Source organism: Rhinopithecus roxellana, chromosome 3 (genome assembly GCF_007565055.1).
Source record: "Rhinopithecus roxellana isolate Shanxi Qingling chromosome 3, ASM756505v1, whole genome shotgun sequence".
NCBI classification, from domain to species: domain Eukaryota; kingdom Metazoa; phylum Chordata; class Mammalia; order Primates; family Cercopithecidae; genus Rhinopithecus; species Rhinopithecus roxellana.
This window is the reverse complement of record NC_044551.1, coordinates 67,714,198-67,741,365: the sequence shown is the minus strand read 5'-3', so window position 1 is coordinate 67,741,365 and position 27,168 is coordinate 67,714,198. Positions and strand designations below refer to the sequence as shown.

The window sequence follows — 27,168 nt, the reverse complement described above, 5'->3', positions numbered from 1 at the left end:
CGACAGGCCCTGGTGTGTGATGTTCCCCACCCTGTGTCCAAGTGTTCTCATTGTTCAATTCCCACCTACGAGTGAGAACATGCGGTGTTTGGTTTTCTATCCTTGTGATAGTTGGCTCAGAATGATGGTTTCCAGCTTCATCCATGTCCCTACAAAGGACATGAACTCATCCTTTTTTATGGCTGCATAGTATTTCATGGTGTATATGTGCCACATTTTCTTAATCCAGTCTATCATTGATGGACATTTGGGTTGGTTCCAAGTCTGCTATTGTGAATAGTGCTGCAATAAACATATGTGTGCATGTGTCTTTATAGCAGCATTATTTATAACCCTTTGGGTGTATACCCAGTATGGGATGGCTGGGTCAAATGGTATTACTAGTTCTAGATCCTTGAGGAATCGCCACACTGCCTTCCACAATGGGTGAACTAGTTTATAGTCCCACCAATAGAGTAAAAGTGTTCCTATTTCTCCACATTCTCTCCAGCACCTGTTTTTTCTTGACTTTTTAATGATCGCCATTCTAACTGGTGTGAGATGGTATCTTATTGTGGTTTTGATTTGCATTTCTCTGATGATCAGTGTTGATATAAGCATTTTTTCATGTGTCTGTTGGCTGCATAAATGTCTTCTTTTGAGAAGTGTCTGTTCATATCCTTCACCCACTTTTTAATGGGGTTGTTTGATTTTTTTCTTGTAAATTTGTTTCTTTGTAGATTCTGGATATTAGCCCTTTGTCAGATAGGTAGATTGTAAAAACTTTCTCTCATTCTGTAGGTTGCCTGTTCATTCTGATGGTAGTTTCTTTTGCTGTGCAGAAGCTCTTTAGTTTAATTAGATCCCATTTGTCAATTTTGGCTTTTGTTGCCATTGCTTTTGATGTTTTAGTTAGTCATGAAGTCCTTGCCCATGCCTATGTCCTGAATGGTATTGCCTAGGTTTTCTTCTAGGGTTTTTATGGTTTTAGGTCTAACATTTAAGTCTTTAATTCATCTTGAGTTAATTTTTGTATAAGGTGTAAGGGAGGGATCCAGTTTCAGCTTTCTGCATATGGCTAGTCTGTTTTCCCAGCACCATTTATTAAATAGGGCCTCCTTTCCCATTTCTTGTTTTTGTTAGGTTTGCCAAAAATCAGATGTTTATAGATGTGTGGTATTATTTCTGAGGGCTCTGCTCTGTTCCATTGGTGTATATCTCTGTTTTGGTACCAGAACCATGCTGTTTTAGTTACTGTAGCCTTATAGTATAGTTTGAAGTCAGGTAGCGTGATGCCTCCAGCTTTGTTCCTTTGGCTTAAGATTGTCTTGGCAATGCGGGCTCTTTTTTGGTTCCATATGAACTTTAAAGTAGTTTTTTTCCAATTCTGTGAAGAAAGTCGTTGGTAGCTTGATGGGGATGGCAATGAATCTGTAAATTACCTTGGGCAGTATGGCCATTTTCGCAATATTGATTCTTCCTATCCATGAGCATGGGATGTTCTTCCATTTGTTTGTGTCCTCTTTTATTTTGTTAAGCAGTGGTTTGTAGCTCTCCTTGAAGAGGTCCTTCACATCCCTTGTAAGTTGGATTCCTAGATATTTTATTCTCTTTGAAGTAATTGTGAATGGGAGCTCACTCATGATTTGGCTCTCTGTTTGTCTGTTATTGGTGTATAGGAATGCTTATGATTTTTGCACATTGATTTTGTATCCTGAGACTTGCTGAAGTTGCTTATCAGCTTAAGGAGATTATGGGCTGAGACGATGGGGTTTTCTAAATATACAATCATGTCATCTGCAAACAGGGACGACTTGACTTTCTCTTTTCGTAATTGAATACCCTTTATTTCTTTCTCCCGCCTGATTGCCCTGGCCAGAACTTCCAACACTATGTCGAATAGGAGCACTGAGAGAGGGCATCCCTGTCTTGTGCCAGTTTTCAAAGGGAATGCTTCCAGCTTTTGCCCATTCAGTATGATATTGGCTGTGGGTTTGTCATAAATAGCTCTTATTATTTTGAGATGCATAACATCAATACCTAGTTTATTGAGAGTTTTTAGCATGAAGGGGTGTCGAATTTTGTCAAAGGCCCTTTCTGCAGCTATTGAGATAATCATGTGGGTTTTGTCTTTGGTTCTGTTTGTATGATGGATTATGTTTATTTGCATATGTTGAACCAGCCTTGCATCCCAGGGATGAAGCCCACTTGATCCTGGTGGATAAACTTTTTTATGTCCTCCTTGATTCGGTTTGCCAGTATTTTATTGAGGATTTTTGCATCAGTGTTCATCAGGGATATTGGTCTAAAATTATCTTGTTTTGTTGTGTCTCTGCCAGGCTTTGGTATCAGGATGATGCTGGCCTCATAAAGTCATATTTTGTATTTCTGTGGGGTTGGTGGTGATATCCCCTTTATCACTTTTTATTGGATCTGTTTGATTTTTCTTCTTTTCTTCTTTATTAGTCTTGCTAGCGGTCTATCAATTTTGTTGATCATTTGAAAAAACCAGCTCCTGGATTCACTGATTTTTTGAAGGGTTTTTTGTGTCTCTATCTCCTTCCATTCTGCTCTGATCTTAGTTATTTCTTGCCTTCTGCTAGATTTGAATGTGTTTTGCTCTTGCTTCTCTAGTTCTTTTAATCGTGATGTTAGGGTGTCGACTTTAGATCTTTCCTGCTTTCTCTTGTGGGCATTTAGTGCTATAAATTTCCCTCTACACACTGCTTTAAATGTGTCCCAGAGATTCTGGTATGTTGTGTCTTTATTCTCATTAGTTTCAAAGAATATCTTTATTTCTGCCTTCATTTCGTTATGTACCCAGTAGTGATTCAGGAGCAGGTTATTCAGTTTTCATGCAGTTGAGTGGTTTTGAGTGAGTTTCTTAATCCTGAGTTCTAATTTGATTGCACTGTGGTCTGAGAGACAGTTTGTTATAATTTCTGTTCTTTTACATTTGCTGAGGAGTGCTTTACTTCCAATTATGTGGTCAATTTTGGAATAAGTGCAACATGCTGCTAAGAAGAATGTATATTCTGTTGATTTGGGGAGGAAGTTCTGTAGGTGTCTATTACGTCCGCTTGGTGCAGAGCTGAGTTCAAGTCCTGGATATCCTTGTTAACTTTCTGTCTTGTTGATCTACCTAATGTTGACAATGGGGTGTTAAAGTCTCCCCTTATTATTGTATGGGAGTCTAAGTCTCTTTGTAGGTCTCTAAGGACTTGCTTTATGAATCTGGGTGCTCCTGTATTGGGTGCATATATATTTAGGATAGTTAGCTCTTCTTGTTGAATTGATCCCTTTACCATTATGTAATGGACTTCTTTGTCTCTTTTGATCTTTGTTGGTTTAAAGTCTGTTTTATTAGAGACTAAGATTGCAACTCCTGCTTTTTGTTTTTTGTTTGTTTGCCTTTTGCTTGGTAGATCTTCCTCCAACCCTTTATTTTGAGCCTATGTGTATCTCTGCAAGTGAAACTGGTCTCCTGAATACAGCACACTGATGGGTCTTGACTCTCTATCCAATTTGCCAGTCTGTGTCTTTTAATTGGAGCATTTAGCCCATTTACATTTAAGGTTAATATTGTTATGTGTGAATTTGATCCTGTCATTATGATATTAGCTGATTATTTCGCTCATTAGTTGATGCAGTTCCTTCCTAGCATCAATGATCTTTACAATTTGGCATGTTTTGCAGTGGCTGGTACCAGTTGTTCCTTTCCATGTTTAGTGTTTCCTTCAGGAGCTCTTGTAAGGCAAGCCTGGTGGTGACAAAATCTCTGCATTTGCCTGTCTGTAAAGCATTTTATTTCTCCTTCACTTGTGAAGCTTAGTTTGGCTGGATATGAAATTCTGGGTTGAAAATTCTTTTCTCTAAGAATGTGGAATATTGGCCCCCACTCTATTCTGGCTTGTAGAGTTTCTGCCAAGAGATCCGCTGTTAATCTGATGGGCTTCCCTATGTGGGTAACCTGACCTTTCTCTCTGGCTGCCCTTAATATTTTTTCCCTCATTTCAACTTTGGTGAATCTGACAATTATGTGTCTTAGAGTTGCTCTTCTCGAGGAGTATCTTTGTGGCATTCTCTGTATTTCCTGAATTTGAATGTTGGCCTGCCTTGCTAGGTTGGGGAAGTTCTCCTGGATAATATCCTGCAGAGTGTTTTCCAGCGAGGTTCCCTTCTCCCCATCACTTTCAGGTACACCAATCTGATGCAGATTTGGTCTTTTCACATAGTCCCATATTTCTTGAAGGCTTTGTTTCTTTCTTTTTACTCTTTATTCCTCTAAACTTCTCTTCTCACTTCATTTAGTTCATTTGATCTTCAATCACTGATACCCTTTCTTCCACTTGATTGAATTGGCTGCTGAATCTTGTGCATGCATCATGTTCTTGTGCATGCATCATGTTCTTGTGACATGGTTTCAGCTCCATCAGGTCATTTAAGGTCTTCTCTATGCTGTTTATTCTAGTTAGCCATTCATCTAATCTTTTTTCAAGGTTTTCAGCTTCTTTGCAATGAGTTCGCACATCCTCCTTTAGCTCGGAGAAGTTTGTTATTACCGATCATGTGAAGCCTACTTCTCTCAACTCGTCAAAGTCATTCTCCATCCAGCTTTGTTCCATTGCTGGCGAGGAGCTGCATTCCTTTGGAGGAGAAGAGGCTCTCTGATTTTTAGAATTTTCAGCTTTTCTGCTCTGGTTTCTCCCCATCTTTGTGGTTTCATCTACCTTTCATCTTTGATGATGGTGACATACGGATGGGGTTTTGGTGTGGATGTCCTTTCTGTCTGTTAGTTTTCCTTCTAACAGTCAGGACCCTCAGCTGCAGGTCTGTTGGTGTTTGCTGGAGGACCACTCTAGACCCTGTTTGCCTGGGTATCACCAGCGGAGACTGCAGAACAGCAAATATTGCAGAACAGCAAATTTTGCTGCCTGATCCTTCCTCTGGAAGCTTCATCTCAGAGGTGTATCCAGTTGTATGAGGTATCAGTTGACCTCTGCTGGGAGGTGTCTCCCAGTTAGGCTACTTGGGGGTCAGGGACCCACTTGAGGAGGCTGTCTGTCTGTTCTCAGATCTCAAACTCCATGCTGGGAGTACCACTACTCTCTTCAAAGCTATCAGAAGGGACATTTAGTTCTGCAAAAGTTTTTGCTGTCTTTTGTTCAGCTATGCCCTGCCTCCATAGGTGGAATTTACAGAGGCAGGCAGGCCTCCTTGAGCTGTGGTGGGCACCACCTAGTTCAAGCTTCCCAGCCACTTTCTTCACCTACTCAAGCCTCAGCAATGGTGGAACACCCCTCCCCCAGCCTCCCTGTTGCCTTACAGTTTGATCTCAGGCTGCTGTGCTAGCAGTGGGCGAGGCTCCGTAGGTGTAGGACCCTCCAAACCAGGTGTGGGATATAATCTCCTGGTGTGCTGTTTGTTAAGACCATTGGAAAAGCACAGTATTAGGGTGGGAGTGTCCCTGTTTTCCAGGTATCGTCTGTCACAGATTTCCTTGTCTAGGAAAGGGAATTCCACAACCCCTTGTGCTTCCTGAGTGAGGCAATGCCCTGCCCTGCTTCAGCTCACACTCCATGGGCTGCACCCACTGTCCAGCAAGCCCCAGTGAGATGAACCTGGTACCTCAACTGGATATGCAGAAGTCACCCATCTTCTGCATCACTCACACTGGGAGCTGTAGACTGGAGCTCTTCCTATTCAGCCATCTTGGAATCCCTATCCTTGCTCTTATTGATACCTCAAGTGACATCCAGTTCAGTGTGCCCTGTGCATGGGTGGAGGGTGAGAGTGAAGACTGCTGTTTAGAGGCAGTCCTACCTGGTTATTCATCCTTCATTCTGTAAGGAGCTAAGTGCTACTGTGTTCTCAGAACATTCGTGCTAAGCAGGAAACCCCTCTTTTGAACTGTACAGGATATGAAAGTGAACACAATCTACTGCTCTTCCCATACTGACCCATGAGCCTCACTTGGGCTGTTCACCTGGGCACATGCACTTATAGAGCTTTTAAAAAAAAGGGAAAGATTATAATAGGATCTTTTTAGGCAGTCAAGGACATTCAAAAATACATTCAGGTGTTTGTCAGCCCCTCTGCTTAGGCACACCCATGAAAGCATCCCAAGCCATTTATATTTTGACTTGCAAATAAACTGGCAATTGCTATAATTGAGAGTATCAGCAAAGCATGAAACTTCTCTTCCAAATTCTATTGTTCTTACGATCATAATAATTTCTGTGTCCCAAAGTGAGTGTAGAGGCATGGATATGTGGCAATAGGATGTTTTCTAGGCCAAGGATGAAAAATCATCTTGGGTAAACTACTAAGAAGAGTGTTTACACAGATAAAGAGAAATTCGCTAACATTTTGAGTTTTGACTTCCCAATCTCTTTTTTTTAAAAATTAATGGTTTCAGAGAGGAATGTTTGGAAGACACACCATTGATTATATGCTGTACAAAGTGGTGCTCTTTTTATTGTAAAGCAGTGAGTCAATGAAGATTTACTGGGATCTGCCAAGCCAATGTCCTAGTGGCCAAATGTGCAGACAGTTGCAGAAGCCCACTCTACTTCTGTTGGCCCAGGAAGCCTAGCAACCAATGGGGAGTTAGCTGTACCCTTTGCTGATATGCACTAGTGGCATGGAGGGCTTATTAAGAAATAGAGAGAGCTTTTTATAATTGACAATAGCACTTGCCTTTTAAGATGTTAAGCATACTATACCATATTTTTCTAAGTTCAGTAGTCTTACTTTGGGACACAGAAATGCGTCACTATTTAAAACTCACCTATCCAGCAACCTTAACTATGTGGAACATATATGAGATCTAGGAAGCAAGGTAAATAAGTTTTTGAACAAAATAGATATAACAAAATCTATTTACCTACAGGTTTGGTAGGAAATTCCTTCAGTCATCACTCAGAACCTAGTTATTCTTATTTGAAATCACCTTAATTTTCTAAAATTTAGTTATTGGGCTTTTTAATTCACATCAGATCAGAAGCAACAATAGAGTGGAAGGGGCTAGAAGAAACTATCTTGAGTCATCTAGAAGGGAGTCAACTAACAAAAGGGAGAACTATTAGCTGTTAGATTGAATGTAAAGAAAAAGACATTAAAAAGGAAAAAAAGCCAGGCGCGGCAGCTCACACCTGTAATCCCAGCACTTTGGGAGGCCAAGGCAGGTGGATCACCTGAGGTCAGGAGTTCGAGACCAGCTTGACCAACATGGTGAAACCCCATCTCTACTATAAACACAAAAATTAGCCGAGCATGATGGTACATGCCTGTAGTCCCAGCTACTCAGGAGACTAAGACAGGATAATTTCTTGAACCCGGGTGGTGAAGGTTGCAGTGAGCCAAGATTGGGCCACTGCACTCTGACCTGGGCAACAGAGCAAGATTCTGTCAAAAAGAAAGAAGGAAGGAAGGAAAGAAAGAAAGAGAGAGAGAGAGAAAGGAAGGAAGGAAGGAAGGAAGGAAGGAAGGAAGGAAGGAAGGAAGGAAGGAAGGAAGGAAGGAGGAAGGAAGGAAGGAAGGAAGGGTAAAAGACATTAAAAAGGAAAGGAGAGAGGACAGATGGGCAAAAGGATAGAGGGAGGGAAGGAGGCTATAAAAAGAAGACTCAGAAACTGAAAATGCTCAAGTCCTAGGCATTTGATTTTGGCAACAAGCCCTTGATCTGTAGGAGCAGCTGAACATATCCTATATCCACCATATCACACCATAATTTTTATATTCATAAATGAACCCAGTACTCCATAAAAAGTTTCAATTAAGAAGTCAGAGAAGTGCCTCATTTTTCAGAAGTGTGCACCCAATTGATTAAAATATAAAAGTTTGGCTGGGCGTGGTAGCTCACGCCTGTAATCACAGCACTTTGGGAGGCCAAGGGGGGCGGATCACAAGGTCAAGAGATGGAGACCATCCTGGCCAGCATGGTGAAACCCTGTCTCTACTAAAAAAAAAAAAAAATTAGCTGGGCATCATGGCACGCACCTATAATCTCAGCTACTCTGGAGACTGAGGCAGGAGAATTGTCTGAACCCAGGAGGCGAAGGTTGCAGTAAGCTGGGATTGCACCACTGTACTCCAGCCTGGGTGACAGAGCAAGACTCTATCTCAAAGAGAAAAACATATATAATATATATATATATATAAAACACACATATAAAAAACGTATATATATAACACACACATACATATAAATATATATATATATATGTTTTCATTCCTGAAAGGGTATGTTTTAGATATTTAGACATGATTATGCCAGAAAAATATGTTTTATTTGAGTGCATTTATGAAGGAAAAGGAAGAATGGGCTGAGAATTATTTTTGCCTTGCTAGTTGAAGATTTCGCAATGGAGGTTGTCCCAGTTCTTGACGGTCTCCACATTTCTTTGATTTCTGATATTGCAATTTTTATTCACTTCAGCTACTCGCCCAACCACCTTGTAGCCACATCTCAGTGGGCTTTGTCACCCATCTGCCCTTGAGTTCAAATTAATGCACACAAAGAGGTTATTGGAGGAATCAAGAAGGTCTCAGAACCCACCCTTAGTAATATGGAGAGCCTATTGATTAATGGAAAAGAGTTGCACAACTCAAGGCCAAGTGCTGCTTCCATGGATCTGTACATGAGAAGGGTGCATTCTATATGACCTTATAAAAATAGTCAGTCACCCAACAGGTGTTGTTGAACACCTGTAGACATGTTTACAGGTGACAGTGTAGGGAGCTGAATATGTAGACAAAGCCAAACTGAGATTATTCTGGGACTTTGGTGATGGTATTCCAGGTGGGACAATGGCAGCGGGTCAGGCGTTGGAGGCTTCCATCTTAATCACTGCTCTTCTACTTGGTTACATGTAGTAGTTACCGTCTACACTAGGCTGTACTGGTTGTCTCTGGATTGTCCCTAGATTTGCCCAACTAAGTAAGGCTAGCCATTATACCACCCAGCCTCTAATCTCAAAGCACAACGACCAAAGGTTTATTTCTCACCCATGTGACAGTTTGCTGGGAGTCAGCATGAACTCAAGAGCCTTTCATCTATCGGCTGTACTGAGCATTTAGGACCTCAAAGTCCTCAGTTTCATCTTCTTCAGGCCAGTAATGGAGGAAAGAGAAATAGAGGGGGGAATATGTAAAAAGCTTTAAAGACCAGGACTAGGCTAGAAGTACAATCATGCATCGCTTGACAATGGGGATACTTTTTGAGAAATGCATCCTTAGGTGATCTTGTTGTTGCTCTAACATCATCAAGTGTACTTACACAAACCTAGATGGGATACTCTGCTGCACACCTAGGCTATATGGGATAGCCTACTGTTCCTAGGCTACAATCCTATACAGCATTTTACTTTACCGAATACTATAGGCAATTGTAACACAATGGTAAGTATTCGTGTATCTAAACATAGGAAAGGTACAGTAAAAACACAGTATAAAAGATTAAAAACAAATGGTACACCTGTATAGGGTACTTACCATGAATAAAGCTTGCAGGACTGGGAGTTGCTTTGGGTGAGTCAGTGAATGAGTGGTGAGTGAACGTGAAGTACTGGGACATTAATGTACACTACTGTGGACTTTGTATACACTGTACACTTAAGCTACACCAAATTTGTTTTGAAAAATTTTTTCTTCAATAATAAATTAACCTTAGCTTGCTGTAACTTTTTAACTTTATAAACTTTCTTAAACTTATTTTGACTTTTTTTATTTATTTTTTTTTTTTGAGATAAGAGTCTCGCCCTGTCACCCAGGCTGGATTGCAATGGCACAATCTCAGCTCACTGCAAACTCTGCCTACCGGGTTCAAATGATTCTCCTGCCCCAGCCTCCCAAGTAGCTGGGACTACAGGCACCCACCACCATGCCCAGCCAATTTTTTTTTTGTACTTTTAGTAGAGACGGGGTTTCACTGTGTTGGCCAGGCTGGTCTCGAACTCCTGACCTCATGATCTGCCCACCTCGGCCTCCCAAAGTGCTGGGATTATGGGTGTGAGCCACCACGCCTGGCCTTGACTATTTTTAATAATACTTCGTGTAAAACATAAACACATTGTTCATCTGTTCAGACACATTTTCCTTCTTTATGTGCTTATACTATAAACTTTTTTCTATTTTTAAATTTTTTTTGTTTGTTTTACTTTTTAAACTTTTTTGTTGAAAACTAAGACACAAACACTCATATTAGCCTAGGACTACATAGTGTCTGGATCATCCCTATCACTATCTTTCACCTTTCATCTTGTCCCACTTGAAGGTGTTCAAGGATAACAGCATGCATGGAGCTGTCATCTCATGACAACAATGCCTTCTGGAATACCTCCTGAAGGACCTGCCTGAGGGTATTTTACAATTAGCTTTTTTTTATAGTAGAAGGAGTACACTGTAAAATAACAATAAAAAGTATAGTATAGTAAATACACAAACCAGTAACATAGTTATTATCAAGTATTATGTACTGCACATAATTGTATGTGCTCTACTTTTATGTGACTAGCAGCACAGTAGATTTGTTTACACCAGTGTCACCACAAACACAGGCATAATGCATTACGCTATGATGTTAGAATGACCGTGACGTCACTAAGCAATAGGAATTTTTCAGCTCCGTTGTCATCTTATGGGACCACCACCATATATGCAGTCTACAGTGGACAAAGTTTGTCATTCAGTGCATTACTGTATGTTATTTCTACCCACTTTCAGAGGCCACCACTTCATCACCTGGCCTCATCTAACTACAGGGGAAACAATGAAGTAACTTTAACTGTGTGGCCAGAAAGGAAAAGAAAACCAAATTCTGATGGACACCTGATGTTTTTACTATTCCTATGAATGGATTCCAAGGTTCTAACTGAGAGGGTAGGGAATGCAGGAATCAGAGTGGGAAAATACATTTAGCAACATTCTTGAGATTTTCTTCTTCGACTTGTCAGTGTTCTCAGTTGTGCCCACCCTCAAGCTCCAAAGATTCTCCCACAAGGCATTTGGCCAAGGCACTTCATTTTTCCAGGCCTCAGTTTCCCCATGTGTTAAAGTGAGGGGTTGAATTAGGATAACTTTCAAGTCTTTGGGCCTCTTAGAGATCCAAAATCCCATTATTCTCTAACTCCTGATGTTCCCTTCCTCCTGAGACAAATAAGCAGGGCCAGTATGCCAATAATTTATGTTTTATTTTAATTTTCCTTCTCACCTTCAAAGCTTGAGTTTCTAGATATTAAAGTATAACAATAGACAAAATTGTTATGAATACAGTAGTGACTTTTTATGGCAGAGTAAAGTTATTATGTGTTTGGATGAACAGCACATTCACACACATATGTAACATACACAGAGCTGCATCTGTGAAAAAATAATCTTGTTTAAAGTCTTGCAAAATATACGCCCTCCTCCTACTCTTGCCCTGTATTAGTTTTGCAATTCGTAACAAACAAACAACACTGACATCTCTGTGGCTTACAACAATATTTAGTCTTTGCTCACTTTACATAAGGACTGAGTCAGCGGCAGATTGGCTGTGGCTCTGCTAGAATTGGCTGGGTTCAGCTAGGCTCAGCACGGTTCCACCTGTCTTCTCATTTTAAAACACAGATAGTGTCTGTGACATCCTAAGGGCATCCTAAGGGCAGTGGAGACATCCTAAGGGCAGTGGAGAACAAGAGCAAAGAAACCTAAGACAAACCATCCAGTTGCCTTTAAGCTTCAGGTTAAACACAGGAAAAAAACATCACAACCATTCACATCCCATGGGCCATAGCTTTTCACATGGCCAAGTCCAAAGCGGTTGAGGTGGGATGTGTACTCCTCTCACAGAATGCACGAGTACCTCCCATGACAGTGGGTAGGGATATGAAATCCTATGGCTGGGAAGAAGCAAATGGTTGCAGACAATAACCCAACAGATCACACCCCCAATGCCTCTATCTAAGTTCTAAATACAACATTTCCCATAGAGAGGATGCCACTCTGCCTCCTCCACTGCATCTTCCTTTCCTGCCCCTCTCAGCTTGAGTTCAGCCTCTAAAACTTGAGCTTGATGAAAGTCATCTAAGTTCTTGTTAAAAATGTCCCTTCCTATGGCCCCCCTTTCCAAAGATTTTGACACATCTGTTCTGAAGTAGGCAGTGGTGCCCGGGCATGACGCCCCAGGAATACCTACTGCTGTTGAAGAGCTATCCCTGGTTCCCACAGCCTTCAGCATCAGAGCTGCCTTTGGGTTGAGGGAGCATGCTGAGTGAGCCATTATTAGGAGGAGGGCTGCCTTAGAGGACTCAGAAGCTACAACCCCAAGGTCCTCTGACCTGCCCCGACTCCTCACAGTCAGCATGGATTTTGTACTTCCAGAGCTCCTTGAAGGTTGGCCATTGCACCTTTGGAAGTGTGATAGTTAGCACAGATCCCAGAGATCAAATCCTGAGCTCCTCTTCCTCCATATGCAACTCACTAGCTGTGACCTTGGACAACTCACAGACCCTCTCTGGGCCTCAGTGTCCTCATCTGTTAGACGGGAATAATCATCATACCTTCACCTCAGGCGTGTTGTGAGGGTGAAGCAAGTTAGCAAAACAGTGCCTGGCATGCAGTGGATCACATACAAACTTTCACATGTGATATTATAAATGTTTTTATATGTTTATGAGTGTATAAGTATATTCCATATGAGGGTTTGCTGATCTTACTGGCACACAGGTCTGAGAACATGGGAGGCTTTTGAGATAAAGTTGCCTCCTATTGGAAGTGTTCTATGGGGAACATGCTGAGTCAGCCGTTATCAGGAGGAAGGCTGCCTTAGAGGACTCAGAGAATTTACATGTCAAGTGATAGCACGTAAGTCAGTGGTTTTCAGCCGCAGCTTTAATTTAGGATCCTCTAGAAAGTTTTTTTTAAAATGCCCATGTCCTTCCAAGTGGGCTCAACTCTGAGCTGATTAGTAGGAATGTCTAGGGACAAAACAAAGGAATGAGAAATTTCAAGGCCGGGCACAGTGGCTCATGCCTGTAATCCCAGCACTTTGGGAGGCTGAGGTGGGCAGATCACTTGAGACCAGGAGTTCAAGACCATCCTGGCCAACATGGTAAAGCCTATCTCTACTAAAAATACAAAAATTAGCTGGGCGTGGTGGCGCAGTTTTGTAATCTCAGCTACTCTGGTGACTGAGGCATGAGAACCACTTAAACCTGGGAGGCAGAGGCTGCAGTGAGCTGAAATCATGTCACTGCACTCCCGCCTGGGCATCAGAACAAGATTCTGTCTCAGAAAAAAAAAAAAAAATGGGGAAAGAAATTTTAAGACACTCCTTGGACTGTAATGGGACTCCTGGATTAAAAACCACTGATGTCTATAGAACGGTTCTGTAAACTGCAAAACATAGTGTATGATTTATGGTTGTTTTTTGATTGTTAGTGACTGATTGACAATCTCATGAGGAACTAGTTCCTCTGAAAATCAGGCCAACGTGGATTTTCCACCATCTGTCCTACATGTGCACTGGCTGGGGGGAAGTGAAACTCACCCAATTCCTATTCTTGCCTTTAAGCCAAAAAGATTGCTCGAAAACAAGCCTCCCTGGGATAAAAGATGTTGCTAGAATGAGGAAGCTGTGGTGAGTGAGTGGAGTTAATGTGATTAGATTTGGAAGCAATACTTCCAGCCACGGGGAAGCATCAGTGTTCTGTGTTATTAAAATGACTCCAGTGCAAAGGCACATATATCATATTGGAGTAATTTGCCCTGACTAGGTGAGAAGTAAGGAGATGGTTCTTCCTAGGTATTCCTGAATGGTTCAAGGCCTAAGTCAGCTCTGGTTTAGACAAATCCTGTCTCTGCTGATCATCTACCTCTTACCAAATGTAGCCATCACCATGTACAGCACGCATGCTCATCTTGATGATCTTCATAGAGTGCAGTCTTCAGGAAGTTCTTTCCTCAGTGGAACCTTTGGGGTTTCTAGGAGAGGGGCAGGGGAATATCTGGAATCAGAGATAAACACTTTACAGCAGCCTCTATACTATTTCTAATTACTTTCACCCAGTCATGATGTTCTGACTAAACTACCAGATTGTAAGGTGATAAACATTTTATGTAAAAGTAATTCACTATGGAAAGTTCTGGATGTTTTCCCCAGTGGGTACCTCAAAGCAGGCTACGAGATGGATACCTGCTCAAGAAACAGCAAAATGTAAACTGGATAATGGTGATGATAAAAAATAATAATGAATGACCACACGAGCAAGTGTTCTCTTGTGAACTTTCACAGACAAATGCATAGATATGCTGCCTGGACTATGGGCAGATAAATATTCATTGTGGGCACATGTTTGTGTGATGCTATTTATTGGCAGAGCAAGAACAGCTGGAACTTTCATCTCCCCACCTGTGGGCCACGGTTCTCTTGGCACTATATCCCCAGTTTTCAATGTCTTCCTGAAAGAGAGGCTGCCATGTTCTCCTTAAAACTTCTTTAGATTCCCTTGTCAAATACTGAAAACTATGCCAGCTGAAAGTCTAGTGTTTGAAACACCAGCACGGGACCATTCTTCCTATGTGCAGAGTTTTGTCCCATGTCTTAGAATCTTGTTCTGTTTTTTTCACCTTTTGGGCTTCATTTATTCATTCTACAACCATTGACTGTTGACATTGGGCAGAGCTTGTATAACAGTCTTAATCTTTAGCCTGGTATGTAATAGCTAATCCCTACTGTTCCTCATCCTGCCCTGAGCACATTATGTCCTTTATTTTCCAGATTAAGTATTGGCATTCTGTACTGGAAAGAAAACAGCTTCTTGTTGCGTGCGGTGGTTCATGCCTATAATCACAGCACTTTGGGAGGCCAAGGCGGGTAAATTGCCTGAGCTCAGGAGTTTGAGACCAGTCTGGGTAACATGGCGAAACCCTGTCACTGCAGAATATACAAAAATTCGCTGGGTGTTGTGGTGTGTGCCTGTAGTCCCCGCTACTCAGGAGGCTGAGGTGGGAGAAACACCTGAGCCCAGGGAGGTCCAGGCTGCAGTGAGCAGTGATCATGCCACTGCACTCCAGCCTGGGCAACAGAACAAGACCCTGTCTCAAAAAAAAAAAAAAAAAAAAAAAGCCCAGCTCCTGGAAATCAAATGGTACCTGACTGATGTGGGGTCTGCTTCCTGTTATGTTAGCCTCGGGCCATCTAACCCAGGTAGAACAAGGCAGGTAAGGAAACCCAGTGGGCCGAGGACCCTGAAGGAAACCCTTAACATAATGCCTAATACTGAAAACAATGGACAAATGTATTCAAAATTTGTTTGCAAGAAATGAGACTTTTTGCCTTTTTAGGATAAAAAAAAAAAAGGCACTTGAAATTTACTTTAGGTTAATACAAGATGTGGCGGGCAGCATACAGTGATTATGAAATGTGCAGGGCTTCCCTGCCATTCAAGTTTTGATCAATCTCAGCAAAACACAAAGTTTGCCAAAACCTGGAAACAACTCAAATGTCCATCAACAGTAGAATGAATACATGAGTTATGGTATTTCATTCAATATAACATGAATGTAAATGAATGAGATGAAATGAAAATGAATTATATAAAACTACATGTAACAACAAGGATGAATCCTACAACAATGTGAAATGAAACAAGCCAGACACACACACTCTCAAAAAATGCATATCGTATGATCCTGTTTATAAAAAGTTCAAAGGTAGGTAAAATTAATCTGTACAGTTAGAAGTTGGAAGAATGGTTTCTATCAGGAAGAAGTAGGTTGAGATTGGGAGGAGGTGCAAGTTGGATTTCTGGGGTGCTATTGTTGGTCAATCTCTTGTACTGAGTGGTAACGTAGATATATTCTCTTTGTGATACTTCATTGAGCTGAATACAGTCATGAGTGTCACATAATGATAGGCCTAAGTTCTGAGAAATGTGTCAGGAGGTTTCATTGTTGTGTCAGCATCACAGAGTGTACTTATACAAACCTAGACTGTATAGCCTACTACACACCTAGGCTAGATGACATAGCCGATTGCTCCCAGGTTACAAACCTATACAGCTGTCACAAAACTGAATACTGTAGGCACTTGGTTACAGAATGGTAAGTGTTTGTGTATCTAAATATAATGAAACATAGAAAAAGAACAATAAACATACAGCATTATAATCTTATGGGACCACCACCATATATGTGGTCCATCGTTAACTGAAATGTCATTATGTGACACATGACTGTGCTTACAATTTGTGCATGTCATATGTATGATAGTCCAAAATTCAAATGTTGGATTGGGCCTTGCTTGATTACCCAGGAACTGAGTTTGCAAGAGCTAAAAAGAACCTCAGAATCTCTGCCTAACAGGGATGGCAGGGTCCATTTCCGTACCCTAATGGTAGGTCCATTTCTGGAGTCAGGAAAACTGAATCAAAAACCTGAGTAGAAGGTTATGGCAACAGACATGGCAGGACAGGTTGAGGACTGTACTCAGGGGATCACCAGAAACCAGTCTTGGAAGTAAGTTCCACAGAATGGTAGGGCTGAGATTGCTGGCAGTCAGGATTGACTTGGGGAATGCATTGTTCAGAACATAAAGGTGAAGTCTAAGAGAGGGTATTGCAGAGGATGAGGGGTTGACGGTGGGGAGTGACATGTTGGGAGCTCAGATCTGGTTTATTTTTGACTCTCATGAGGCCACATTTCCTCCTCTCCTATGGCATTCCCCTCCTAATGTGTATAGTACGGTCAGCCCAGGCCGTGGGAGTGTGGCCCCAATTTTCCATGTGGGGAGACTGGCTCTAGTTTCTCAAAAGCACAAGCTGCTGGGCCTTTTTCTCAACTGTGGGCCTCTGTGGAAGACACTTGGCTTAATGGAAGGGAGAATGAAGAGAGGCTTTTGGAAAGAGAGGGCCTAAACAGGATCAACATTGATGCCGAGCAACACGAGGGAGAAGGAACTTTTCTTGGCGTTCATACCACGGTGGGCCGCAGAGTGGTGGGGAGGCATATTTGAATAAGCTAAGGGGAGGAGCATAAGGATAAGAGAGTCTTTGAGGATTGGGAAGCAAGGAAACCAAGGCAGCTAGCCATGGGCAAGGTGTCGGGGCTGCAAACTTGCTAAAAATCTGCTCTTCAGATCCACCACTTGCATTTTTAACCCTCAGTCACAACCAAGGAGCTGCTGAGGAGTGAAGCCTAAGATGACAGTCCCTAGGATTTATGGGGCTGACTTTTTGCTAACTGTACTACAAATATTTGGAGCCATTTGTTGCTATAACATCTTAAAAAGATGAGGACTCTCATTGGATGTTCCAGTCCCAATTAGGAGAGAATAAGAAAGGCCATGCCAGCCCTTGATCAAGATCTTGAGTGCAATGCAGGGTGGACTCAGAGAGACAAAATCCTAATTTATCCCAGCTTAGTGTCTACCAGCCATAAAAAAAAAAAAAAAAAAAAAGGCAGTGGATCAACAGGAGCTGTGCTTAGTGCTGAGAAGCATCTCCTTGTGTGATTAGAGTTAATTAACATTTAGCATAGCCCCTTTTAGGGGTGTAAAGTTGTGATTGCCTTTCTCTAAAGGTTAAATTACCCCCATTGTGTTTGCCTTCCTGGGAGGAAAATGCAGGATGAGTTGGGAAATCGTTGTTGAAACACTACCATGACACCACTGTGAGTATGTCTAATTCCCTGGCATGGGGGTTTCAGGCATTTGAAAGTGCATAATAGTAACTAGATTCCAGGATGTGTCTCAGGAAATCCCAAAGGGAAGTTTTTTTCACTCATAGAATACTTCCTGAAGACATTATTATAGGAAAACCTTATTTAGGAGAGTTTCTTTGATCCTGTACTAGCACATGAGAACATATAAGCAAATGACAATATCTAATATCTACCACTGCCTGACCCACTCTATTCCCCATCCCAGAGTTTCTTTTGCAATACGCATGGAGCCGTGCTTCGGCAAAGCTCTCTAGATAGCACCCAACCTCACCAGGAAGCTCTGATTTATAGCATGTTGATCTTAAGCATGTCAGTGCAATGCCCAAAAGAGAAAGGAAGTCTCAATAAAGGGATATTATAGAAAGTCTTCAGCCAGTGGGTAGAATCTCATCTCTAAGACAGACTGAGTTCACCAGATCAACAGGATAAAGAACTATTTGGAGCTATATGTACCTGATGAGGCTGGATTCATGAGATCAACAGTATTTGAGGTCCTTGGGCATAAGTAGGGTAGTAGCTGAGAAGGGCTCTCTCGGCTCTGGCTCTCCTGACCCTACTTAGAATGTCACACTCACCCAAGGCTTGATGTTGCTCACTTTGGATCAGTGGCTGTTGTCTCCACCATCTCTCCCACAGAGGGGGAATAATTGCACCCCCATCACAGACTTTCCACAAGTTGGGATCATCTCCCAGTGGCTCTCAGGTTTCCCAGGTGTCTTTCTCCAAATGGGCATGATTTGTTTTTCTAAGACCACCAGAGCGGGCACAAAAGAACCAGCGAGTAGGCAAGAGTAGGAGCAAAACTGCAAATTTATTTTGGTCACCTAGCTTCAGGGAAGTAGGTGGGTAGGGAGAGGTCTGTTGGCCTCCGGCAAAGAAGGCCGACAGAGTCCCCCGGTGGGGCTCTCTGGCGGGGTTCCTGATACAGTCCCGACATCCCGACAGGAGTGGGGCTGGGAAGTCTGCCTGGCGTCCATCCGGAGCGGCTTTTCTAGGAGTGGGAGGGCAATAGGCGGGGCACGGGCCTGTCGGGGGGCGTTCCACAGGTGCGACCAGGTAAATCTTAGTCTCTTCGGATTGAGGTCACCTGGTGCATGCCCGATTGGTCTGCACCTTCCCGCGTGCCGGCTGCATTTTTGCGTGCCCGGGAAAAGTTGGTGATGAAGAACCCGGAAGTGCGCCATCTTGCCTCCCTTCGTCCAAACAGGGCATGTGACTGACAATCTACTAAATCTCTGTACTTCCATTTGCTCCTCTGTTAAAACCTGTACCCCCTCACAGGACAGTTATGATAACAAAATGAAATTTCCATGATTAAGGTACTTAACTTTCTCCAGTGCCTTCCCATAACAGATGCTCCAGAAGTGGTAGGAATTATTTTAAACCCATCAGGAGCCTTTAACCACTTGATTTTAATTAAATGACCCTCAGGGGTGAGATGGAGCAGGTGATTTAGAAAGTGCACCCTGGGAGGGCATTTGTGTGGAAGGAATCTTGCAGGAGCAGGTAGAAGGTCCCCAAAAGAACAAAATACGGGTCACTTCACAGGATCCGCTGCTGGACCAGGATCCTTTACTGAAGCTGGAGACTCAGTATAAAAGAGCTACTTGATGGTACCTGGGTGCCCAAATCTCTACTGTTGCTATGGTTTCTCCATTTCTGAGTATGTCCTGCAAGGAGCAGTAGCAACGGCTGGTCTTTTAGGGGCTCATCAAACACATTCAGACATTTCAAATGTCCCAAGATGGGCAGCTTTGATAATGAATGTTCTTCCCTTGATTAAAACAACAACAGGCACTACTCGGGAGGCTGAGGCAGGAGAATGGCATGAACCCGGCAGGCGGAGCTTGCAGTGACCGAGACCGTGCCACTGCACTCCAGCCTGGGCAACAGAGCGACACTCCATCTCAAAAAAAAAAAAAAAAGAAAACAACAACAACAAAAAAAAAATAAAAAATAAAAATTTAAAGAGAATCTTAAGCCGTGCATTTCCAAGAATTTACACTTAGTTCACCAAATCTATTGTTTTCTGAGTTGTTTGAAGTTCAACAAGACTAATGAGCCTTTTTTCCAAATGTCTTTAAAAATTCATTTTTTTCTTAGAAGGACATTTAGAGGCTTTGAAAGTTGTCCCAAGGGTAACAATAATAATTCTAATAAGTTGCTCCAAACTCCAACCCCTGCAGGTTCAAAATTTACTTAATACTCTGAACCCAAGGGATTTAAATTATTACCAGAATTTATTATCTTTTGTTTATGGGGCTTTCCAAACAGGAGAAAGAAACCACGTGGAGATTCACTAGAGTTCATTGTGTGGTTCACTTTGCGGTAATGCATATAACCCAGAAGACGTCCAGAATCTTCTCAGTTTGAACCTTCAAAGCCTCCCTAGTTTGGTGGAATCAGCGTGGTTACGATGAGATTGTACTAAGGGTACTGATTTTTTGGCCTGGACAATTATTGGCTGATGGACCAGAGCAAGAGCCCTCATAGAAGGATTCTCCTGTAGGACATACAATCTGTGTTAACGTAAGATGGATGATATATTGTTAGGTGGCTATGGGGTGGAAAGAGAACAATTTTTCTCTGGGGTGTGTGCAAAGAAACTGACTGCCTTGACGCCCCTTGAACTCTCTACCTTGTCATCTGAGGACCTCTGGTGGTGGAATTTTTCCCAGTGTGTGTGAATTGATGTTTCTGTGCCAAGCCATCCAACCCTGTTACATTTTCCTACATTCCTTTCCTCCTATTTTGTCATTCTCGTTAAGCAAGGGGCAACAATCAGTTGCAAACACCCAGAACAAAGTGGTGGATGTGCCTGCCCAGACTGCCATTTCACAAAAGTTACCTGATACCTTCTTTTCCAGTGAACCTCTGATACATTTCCTGTAGCAAGAGAAGGCAGCCAACATGAAGGAAAATGTGGTATCTGCAACTGTTTTCACTCTGCTACTTTTTCTCAACACCTGCCTTCTGAATGGTAAGTAAGAGACTATCGTGCTCTCTTTCATTGCCTGGGGTGTTTGTCAACAGGGTGGAGAGTCCATTGCAATGTTCTTGCAATGCTGTCATGAAAAATGAAAATTCTGTGTTATGTACTGCTGTTGAATTATTTGCAATATTTTGCATTAAAGTTAATGCAGAAAAATTAATGCAATGAATGCAAAATCTTGTCACTGTGCTTTCTGCCTTCTGTCCTCATTTCAGGAGTGTAAAAAAACAGCTCTGAAGAAGACAGGACCTGAGTTCTAATCCAGATCCTTCCAGTTTCTAGCTGTGTGACCTAGAACCAATTACCTAACTCTCTGGGTTTCCAAATTCTCAAAGTGAGGATAGTGATGTTTCCTCTACTGCAGATGAAATAATGTATATGAAAACTCTTTGAAAAACCATGATGGGATATAAGAGGTTGCTGTTACATGGTAGGAAGCAGGTACAGCCAACTCTATTATCTGTGCTAATAGGAGAAATGAAGTCCACAGCTAAATAAGAGGGTGGGTGCCTGTGAATATACACTTCTGTATGGCAACCCTTGTGCATTTCTGGGTGTGCAAACTTCTATAAGTACCTGTGTATATATTAATTTTTCTATATGGACCTGATTGTAAATGCTTCTCTGTCTGAACCTGTATGTATATACTTTCATGTCTGTCTGTGTGTGTTCTGTGGATATCTGTAAGTGCACACTTCTCTGCATGTACCTGTGTGCATATCAGTATGTACTTCCATGAGTATGCACCTGTGTATATTTCTGTGTGTGTGTGGTGTGTGTGTACTTTTGATGCGGGCTCTGTGTGGGCGTCTACATACCTGTGTGTGTGGTTCCTGTGTGGTTTTCTCTGTGTGTTTCTGTGCATTGAGATTTTAACTTATTCCTCTAATGTAGATGGAGGAAACGTTTGTCTAATTGTAATTTTACAAACCTACCTTCCTTTCTTGAGTTTCCTGAAGGTTAATAAACAGTAAAATAAGAAAGAAAAGCTTTCAGAGAGAGAGAAAGCGGAAAGCAGAGGTCAGAATGACCCACAAGAGAAACTAAATACTCAAGAAATCAATGATCACCCTAATTGGCTTCTGAGTGTGCTCATTATGGAACCATAGGCTTTGGATTTTTTAGATAAACTTTTCCTTCTACTTCACACACTTCTCCCCACTCATGACAAAAACAAAGCAAAACAAAAACTTGCATTCTTGCTGTGACTCCCAGCAACACATTATCCTGAATAAATTGTCCCTAGAGGATGAGCAATGTTACAAATATTGGCAGAGCTGACCCGGGCTGGCAAGGACGAGTTTCAGCAGGGCCTGTGAGCAGGAGGGTAGGTGAGCTCCAGCTGACACTACCAGTCTGGTGGCCTGGGCTCCAGCCTGTGTCCCACAACATGCCATTCTGCTAAATTCCTCTTTCTGGCCAGCTCTGCCTAGAGAACCCTCTTTCCATGCATTGCTCCTCACTGAGGTCTCCTCCTAACCTGCTGTTTCTGATCTGATGCTCAGCTAGAAACTCTGGCCTTGGAGCCTGCATGAGGGGTAGAGAAAACAGAGAGAACCCCCAGAGGTGCTGACCCGCCTCTGAAAGCACTCCTTTCTGCCTCTGCTATCCTGAACTCAGTGCTAGAGCACCCAGCTAGACAAAAAAGAGGACCAGCTGAAGTCATGTAGGCAAGCATGGTGACTTCCTCAGCCCCACAGCATCAGGGCAAACTCCCAGGGCTCTGCTGTCCCTCTTTGAACCTGACATCCAAGCAAGAGAAATGGGGGCCCGCTTGCCAAAAGCTTTGGGGATTTGGCAACTAAAAATTTTACAACCTTGGTACTGTATTTTCACACCACCTCACTGAGACCTTCTAGCGTCCAGTCTGGAACTGGGTACAGCTCTTAGATAACAGTGGTTGCTCAGAACCAGGAGAGGAGCTGGCCACTCTCCTACCTCTTATCACACCTCCTACCCTGAAAAGATCCATCAAATTATAGTTTTATAGACCCTATGGGATTACAAGATTACAAAAGGGCCACCCACTCTTCAAGCCCTCCATATCCAAAGGAAGCCCTTTGCAACCTCACTACAAAAAAAAAAAAAAAAAAAAAAAAAAAAAAAAAAAAAAAGGAAAGAGAGGAAAATCTAAGAGAAAAAAAGGACTAAAAACCAAGATTCAGAAATGGGGATGGGGTGGATGAGGAGACAGACTGTGAGTCTGGGTCACAAGATCAAAGCTGAATAAAATCAAGGAAAAGTGGCAAGGCACAGTAGCTCATGCCTGTAATCCCAGCACTTTGGGAGGCCGAGACAGGCAGACCACAAGGTCAGGAGTTCCAGACCAGCCTCACCAACATGATGAAACCCCATTTTTCCTAAAAATACAAAAACTTAGCTGGGTGTGGTGGTGTGTGCCTGTAATCCCAGCTACTCAGGAGACTGAGGCAGGAGAATGGCTTGAACCTAGGAGGCACAGGTTGCAGTGAGCCGAGATCGCACCACTGCACTCCAGCCTGGTACGAGCCACCTGCAGACACTTGGGCGAAACATCACTCTATGGCACTTCTCCACTCTGCTCACCAATCTCCATCTTTCTGCCATCCCCACACAATGAACTCAACTTGTTCCTGATCTTCTGTCCATTTACTGCATCTCTGAAGCTCCCTGTATCTGGGCGTCCCTTCTTTCCTCTTTCCCGTATCTTCTCCTTTCCTTCCCCTTCACTTTTTCTTGAATTTTTTTTTTTGTATGGTCCCCTTAGGCTGAGGGAGGGTATCAGCTTTACAGACCTCGTGGGATTACAAAAGGGCCACCACACACTCTTCAACCCATATGTGTCTATCTTGCATTCAAGGCTCACTCTTTGTTGAAATTTTGCAGTTGGTCACTAGCCCTCACATAGGCTATTGGTATCTCCATCTCGAAGTACACACACACACACACACACACACACCAGCACAAGAACCCTGCCAACATCAGGGCAGCCCACAGGGGAGTGTTGCTGGATGCTGATGCTGGGCATTTCTGAGCATCCACCCTAGGTCTCCTCACCCGAGGCTTCATCACTGGCTTGGGTCCCAACAATCTGTTTCTGTCACCAACAGAAGGATCAAATGGTTAAATGGACCTCAATATTGATGCAGTGGCTTCTGGCTTTTTCTAGGACAGTTACCTCCTGGAAAACCTGAGATCTTTAAATGTCGTTCTCCCAATAAGGAAACATTCACCTGCTGGTGGAGGCCTGGGACAGATGGAGGACTTCCCACCAATTATTCACTGACTTACCACAGGGAAGGGTAAGAAGTTCCCTTCTCTCCTATGAAACCCCATATGAGTACTCCCATTCTCCAGGCCAAAGAAACTCTGGTTCTGAGTGACAGCACTTCCCTGAATTTACACCAGTAAGGTTCATACCGCTGGGGAAAGGGGAGTCTGAGGTCCATGCTGACATTCTCCTGTTAGTGTCTGTTAAGAGCTGTAAATATACGTAAGATTACCAGGCATAGCAGAACAATATCAGTAATGTTTCAAATCCCTTGTCACAACTTAGGTTGCAGCCTGAGGCCCCACAGAAGTGTTTCGTAATTGGTAGTTAATCTTAGATGCTCATCTGTAATTTTTATGCCATTTGTATGTTTTTTAACTAGACATATCACTTTTTCAAAATAAGTAGGATCGTGTGAAGTGGCACCATGTAATCCTTGACAAACATGATTCATGTTCAAGAAAATAAAGAACGTTGTAGGGAAAAGAAGGCGAGGGTCTTTCCTTAGCACATTTCTGATCCAAGAGCCACGATCTCCTAGAGGACATATTTGGATCTAAGGTTGCAATGAGGGCTAAACCAGATCATCTCTGTGCAGGCATTTTGTTGCGCTCACAGTGAGACCCTCCTGGAAATCCTGGAAGAGCTGTATTTTTCTTCAAAAAGGAAAATATTTAGTTGCTGGTAGAGATAGCTGGCCCACTTTCCAATGACTACACTTTGTTGTACACAAAACTGTCATCCTGGCTGAAATCCAAACGGACATCGTGTAAACAGATTTCAGGATCTCAAATGCAACCAGAACTGAACAAGCCTCCACACCTGTGCAGTGTGTCTTGCGCTGAGGCTCCTGAATCTAAATGTGAGCAGCCTACTGAGCCACTTGGGCTTGAAATACCTCCTTTCAACGTCATTTCACTTTATTGTTGACTTGGTGCAGTCTGAAATGGACCAACATCAGTTTTTGTCCTCTTGAACCCTTTTTTAAAAAATGAAATGCAGGCCGGGCGCGGTGGCTCATGCCTATAATCCCAGCCTTTTGGGAGGCTGAGACGGTTGCCTCACGAGGTCAGGAGGTGGAGACCATCCTGGCTAACACGGTGAAACCCCATCTCTACTAAAACTACAAAAAATTAGCCGGGCACGGTGGCGGGCGCCTGTAGTCCCAGCTACTCGGGAGGCTGAGGAAGGAGAATGGCGTGAACCCAGGAAGCGGAGCTTGCAGTGAGCCGAGATCGCGCCACTGCACTCCAGCCTGGGCGACAGAGCCAGACTCCATCTCAAAAAAAAAAAAAAAAAGAAATGTAATTCAACACGAATGTGAAATAGCTGCTGCATTGTGCATGGCCCCTCTGTGTGTAGACAGGTGAAAGTTCCAATTTCCTGAGACCACCCAATGGGCATGACCTGGATATGGTGGTGCCTGGGCCATTGAAAGCTCGAGTATTTATCAGCAGGGGATATAGATCCCAGAGCCACAAGAACACTTATAGAAGGGAAGGGCTGATGAGAAGCCGAATACTTGAGGCCCTAAAATGACCTTTCCAGCATGCTATTCTCTGTCTCACTCCCAGCTGAAATGGGCAGAACATGGAAGCCTAAGGAACCATTTGTCAGCTCTGGGTTTTGTGCTTGGAATTTCTGATACCCAAAGGCCAGTGAAGAAAAAACTAGACTCTCTTTATTACTTTATTATTCATTCCTAATACATTACTTATTACAGAGAGACACTCATGCATGAATGTCCAGACTACATAACTGGTGGGCCCAACTCCTGCCACTTTGGCAAGCAGTACACCTCCATGTGGAGGACATACATCATGATGGTCAATGCCACTAACCAGATGGGAAGCAGTTTCTCGGATGAACTTTACGTGGACGTGACTTACATAGGTAAGGGGAAGGAAAGTGGGTGAGGCATTTGCTACTCCATTGTGTATTAGCCAATAGTCACACTCAGTTTGAGTCTTCTTGGGTTTTGGATGGATCCCCAAAAGGAGGATGAGAAAACTCACAATATGTTTGTCAACTGAGCATTTCAAATCATGTTTTATCAAGTCATTTATGACACTAAGGCTGGCACTTGGGATCCTTGTGTTCCTGTGCTTTCCCCTGACCCTCATCCTCTTGCACTAGGGAACAAATGTTCTAAGTACGTTTCCCTTGCCAACCCTTCTTTCTTGCCCTCCCCTTGCAATCGATATCCCCTTCTTCCTTGGCAAGCTGGGATTTCTTTTATTTCTCCTCATGGAAGACAGAGCTGCTCCAGGAAGAAGAAGCTCTTAGAAGGGTTCATCTGGTTCTGCATCCACAGCAATTGCTCCCATTGCTTTGCCCCAAACTCACATATGTGTGTGTGTGTGTGTGTGTACACATACATGTTGCATATATGTGATATATATATTTGTGTGTGTATATTGGTAATTTTTTTACTAAACATGTTATTTTTATAACATAAGAAGATAATGTGAAGTGGCACCATGTAATACTTGACAAATACAGTGTTCAAGAAAATAAAGAATGTAGGCTGGGCACGGTGCCTCACACCTGTAATTCCAGCACTTTGGGAGGCTGAGACAGGCGGATCATGAGGTCAGGAGTTCGAGACCAGCCTGACCAACATGGTGAAACTCCATCTCTACTAAAAATACAAAAATTAGCCAGGCTTGGTGGTACATACCCGTAATCCCAGCTACTCAGGAAGCTGAGGCAGGAGAATTGCTTGAACCCAGGAGGTGGAGGTTGCAGTGAGCCAAGGTCATGCCACTGCACTCCAACCTGGGCCACAGAGCGAGACTCCACCTCAAAAAGAAAAAAGAAAAAGAAAAGAAAGAATTTAAATGTTAAAAACTACCAATGGTCTGTGCACACACACACACACCCAGAGAAAGAGAGAGAGAGAGAGAGAGCAAGAGAGCAAGCAAGAGAAAGAGAGAGAGAGAGAGAAATTTATCACCTCTGCATCTACTGGTGCTGCCAAGGTTGCAGGAAGGTCATCTCCAAGCTGAACGGGAAGCTCTCTGGCATGGCCTTCCATGTCCCCACCACAAATGTGTCAGTCATGGATCTGACCTGCTTTCTAGAAAAACTTGCCCAATATGATGACATCAAGAGGGTGGTGAAGCAGGGACGATGTTCTGGAGAGCCCCATGGTTGTCGTACTACAGTTGTGCAGGGGGGCCATTCACAGTCTTCTTTGTGGAGTGATGGCATGGACCGTGGACATGAGTCCTTCCATGATGAA

General features: G+C 42.9%; 1 protein-coding gene across 1 annotated transcript in view; it reads left to right on the top strand.

Moving 5' to 3' along the window:
• Nucleotides 1–27,168, top strand: part of PRLR (prolactin receptor) — a 160,722-nt gene that overhangs the window by 115,980 nt on the left and 17,574 nt on the right. The window contains exons 3-5 of the mRNA XM_010384082.2: nucleotides 20,550–20,662; nucleotides 23,823–23,955; nucleotides 25,648–25,817. Coding sequence (XP_010382384.1) covers nucleotides 20,593–20,662; nucleotides 23,823–23,955; nucleotides 25,648–25,817 — 373 coding nt within the window. The 5' untranslated portion in view covers nucleotides 20,550–20,592. The remainder of the gene's footprint in view (nucleotides 1–20,549; nucleotides 20,663–23,822; nucleotides 23,956–25,647; nucleotides 25,818–27,168) is intronic.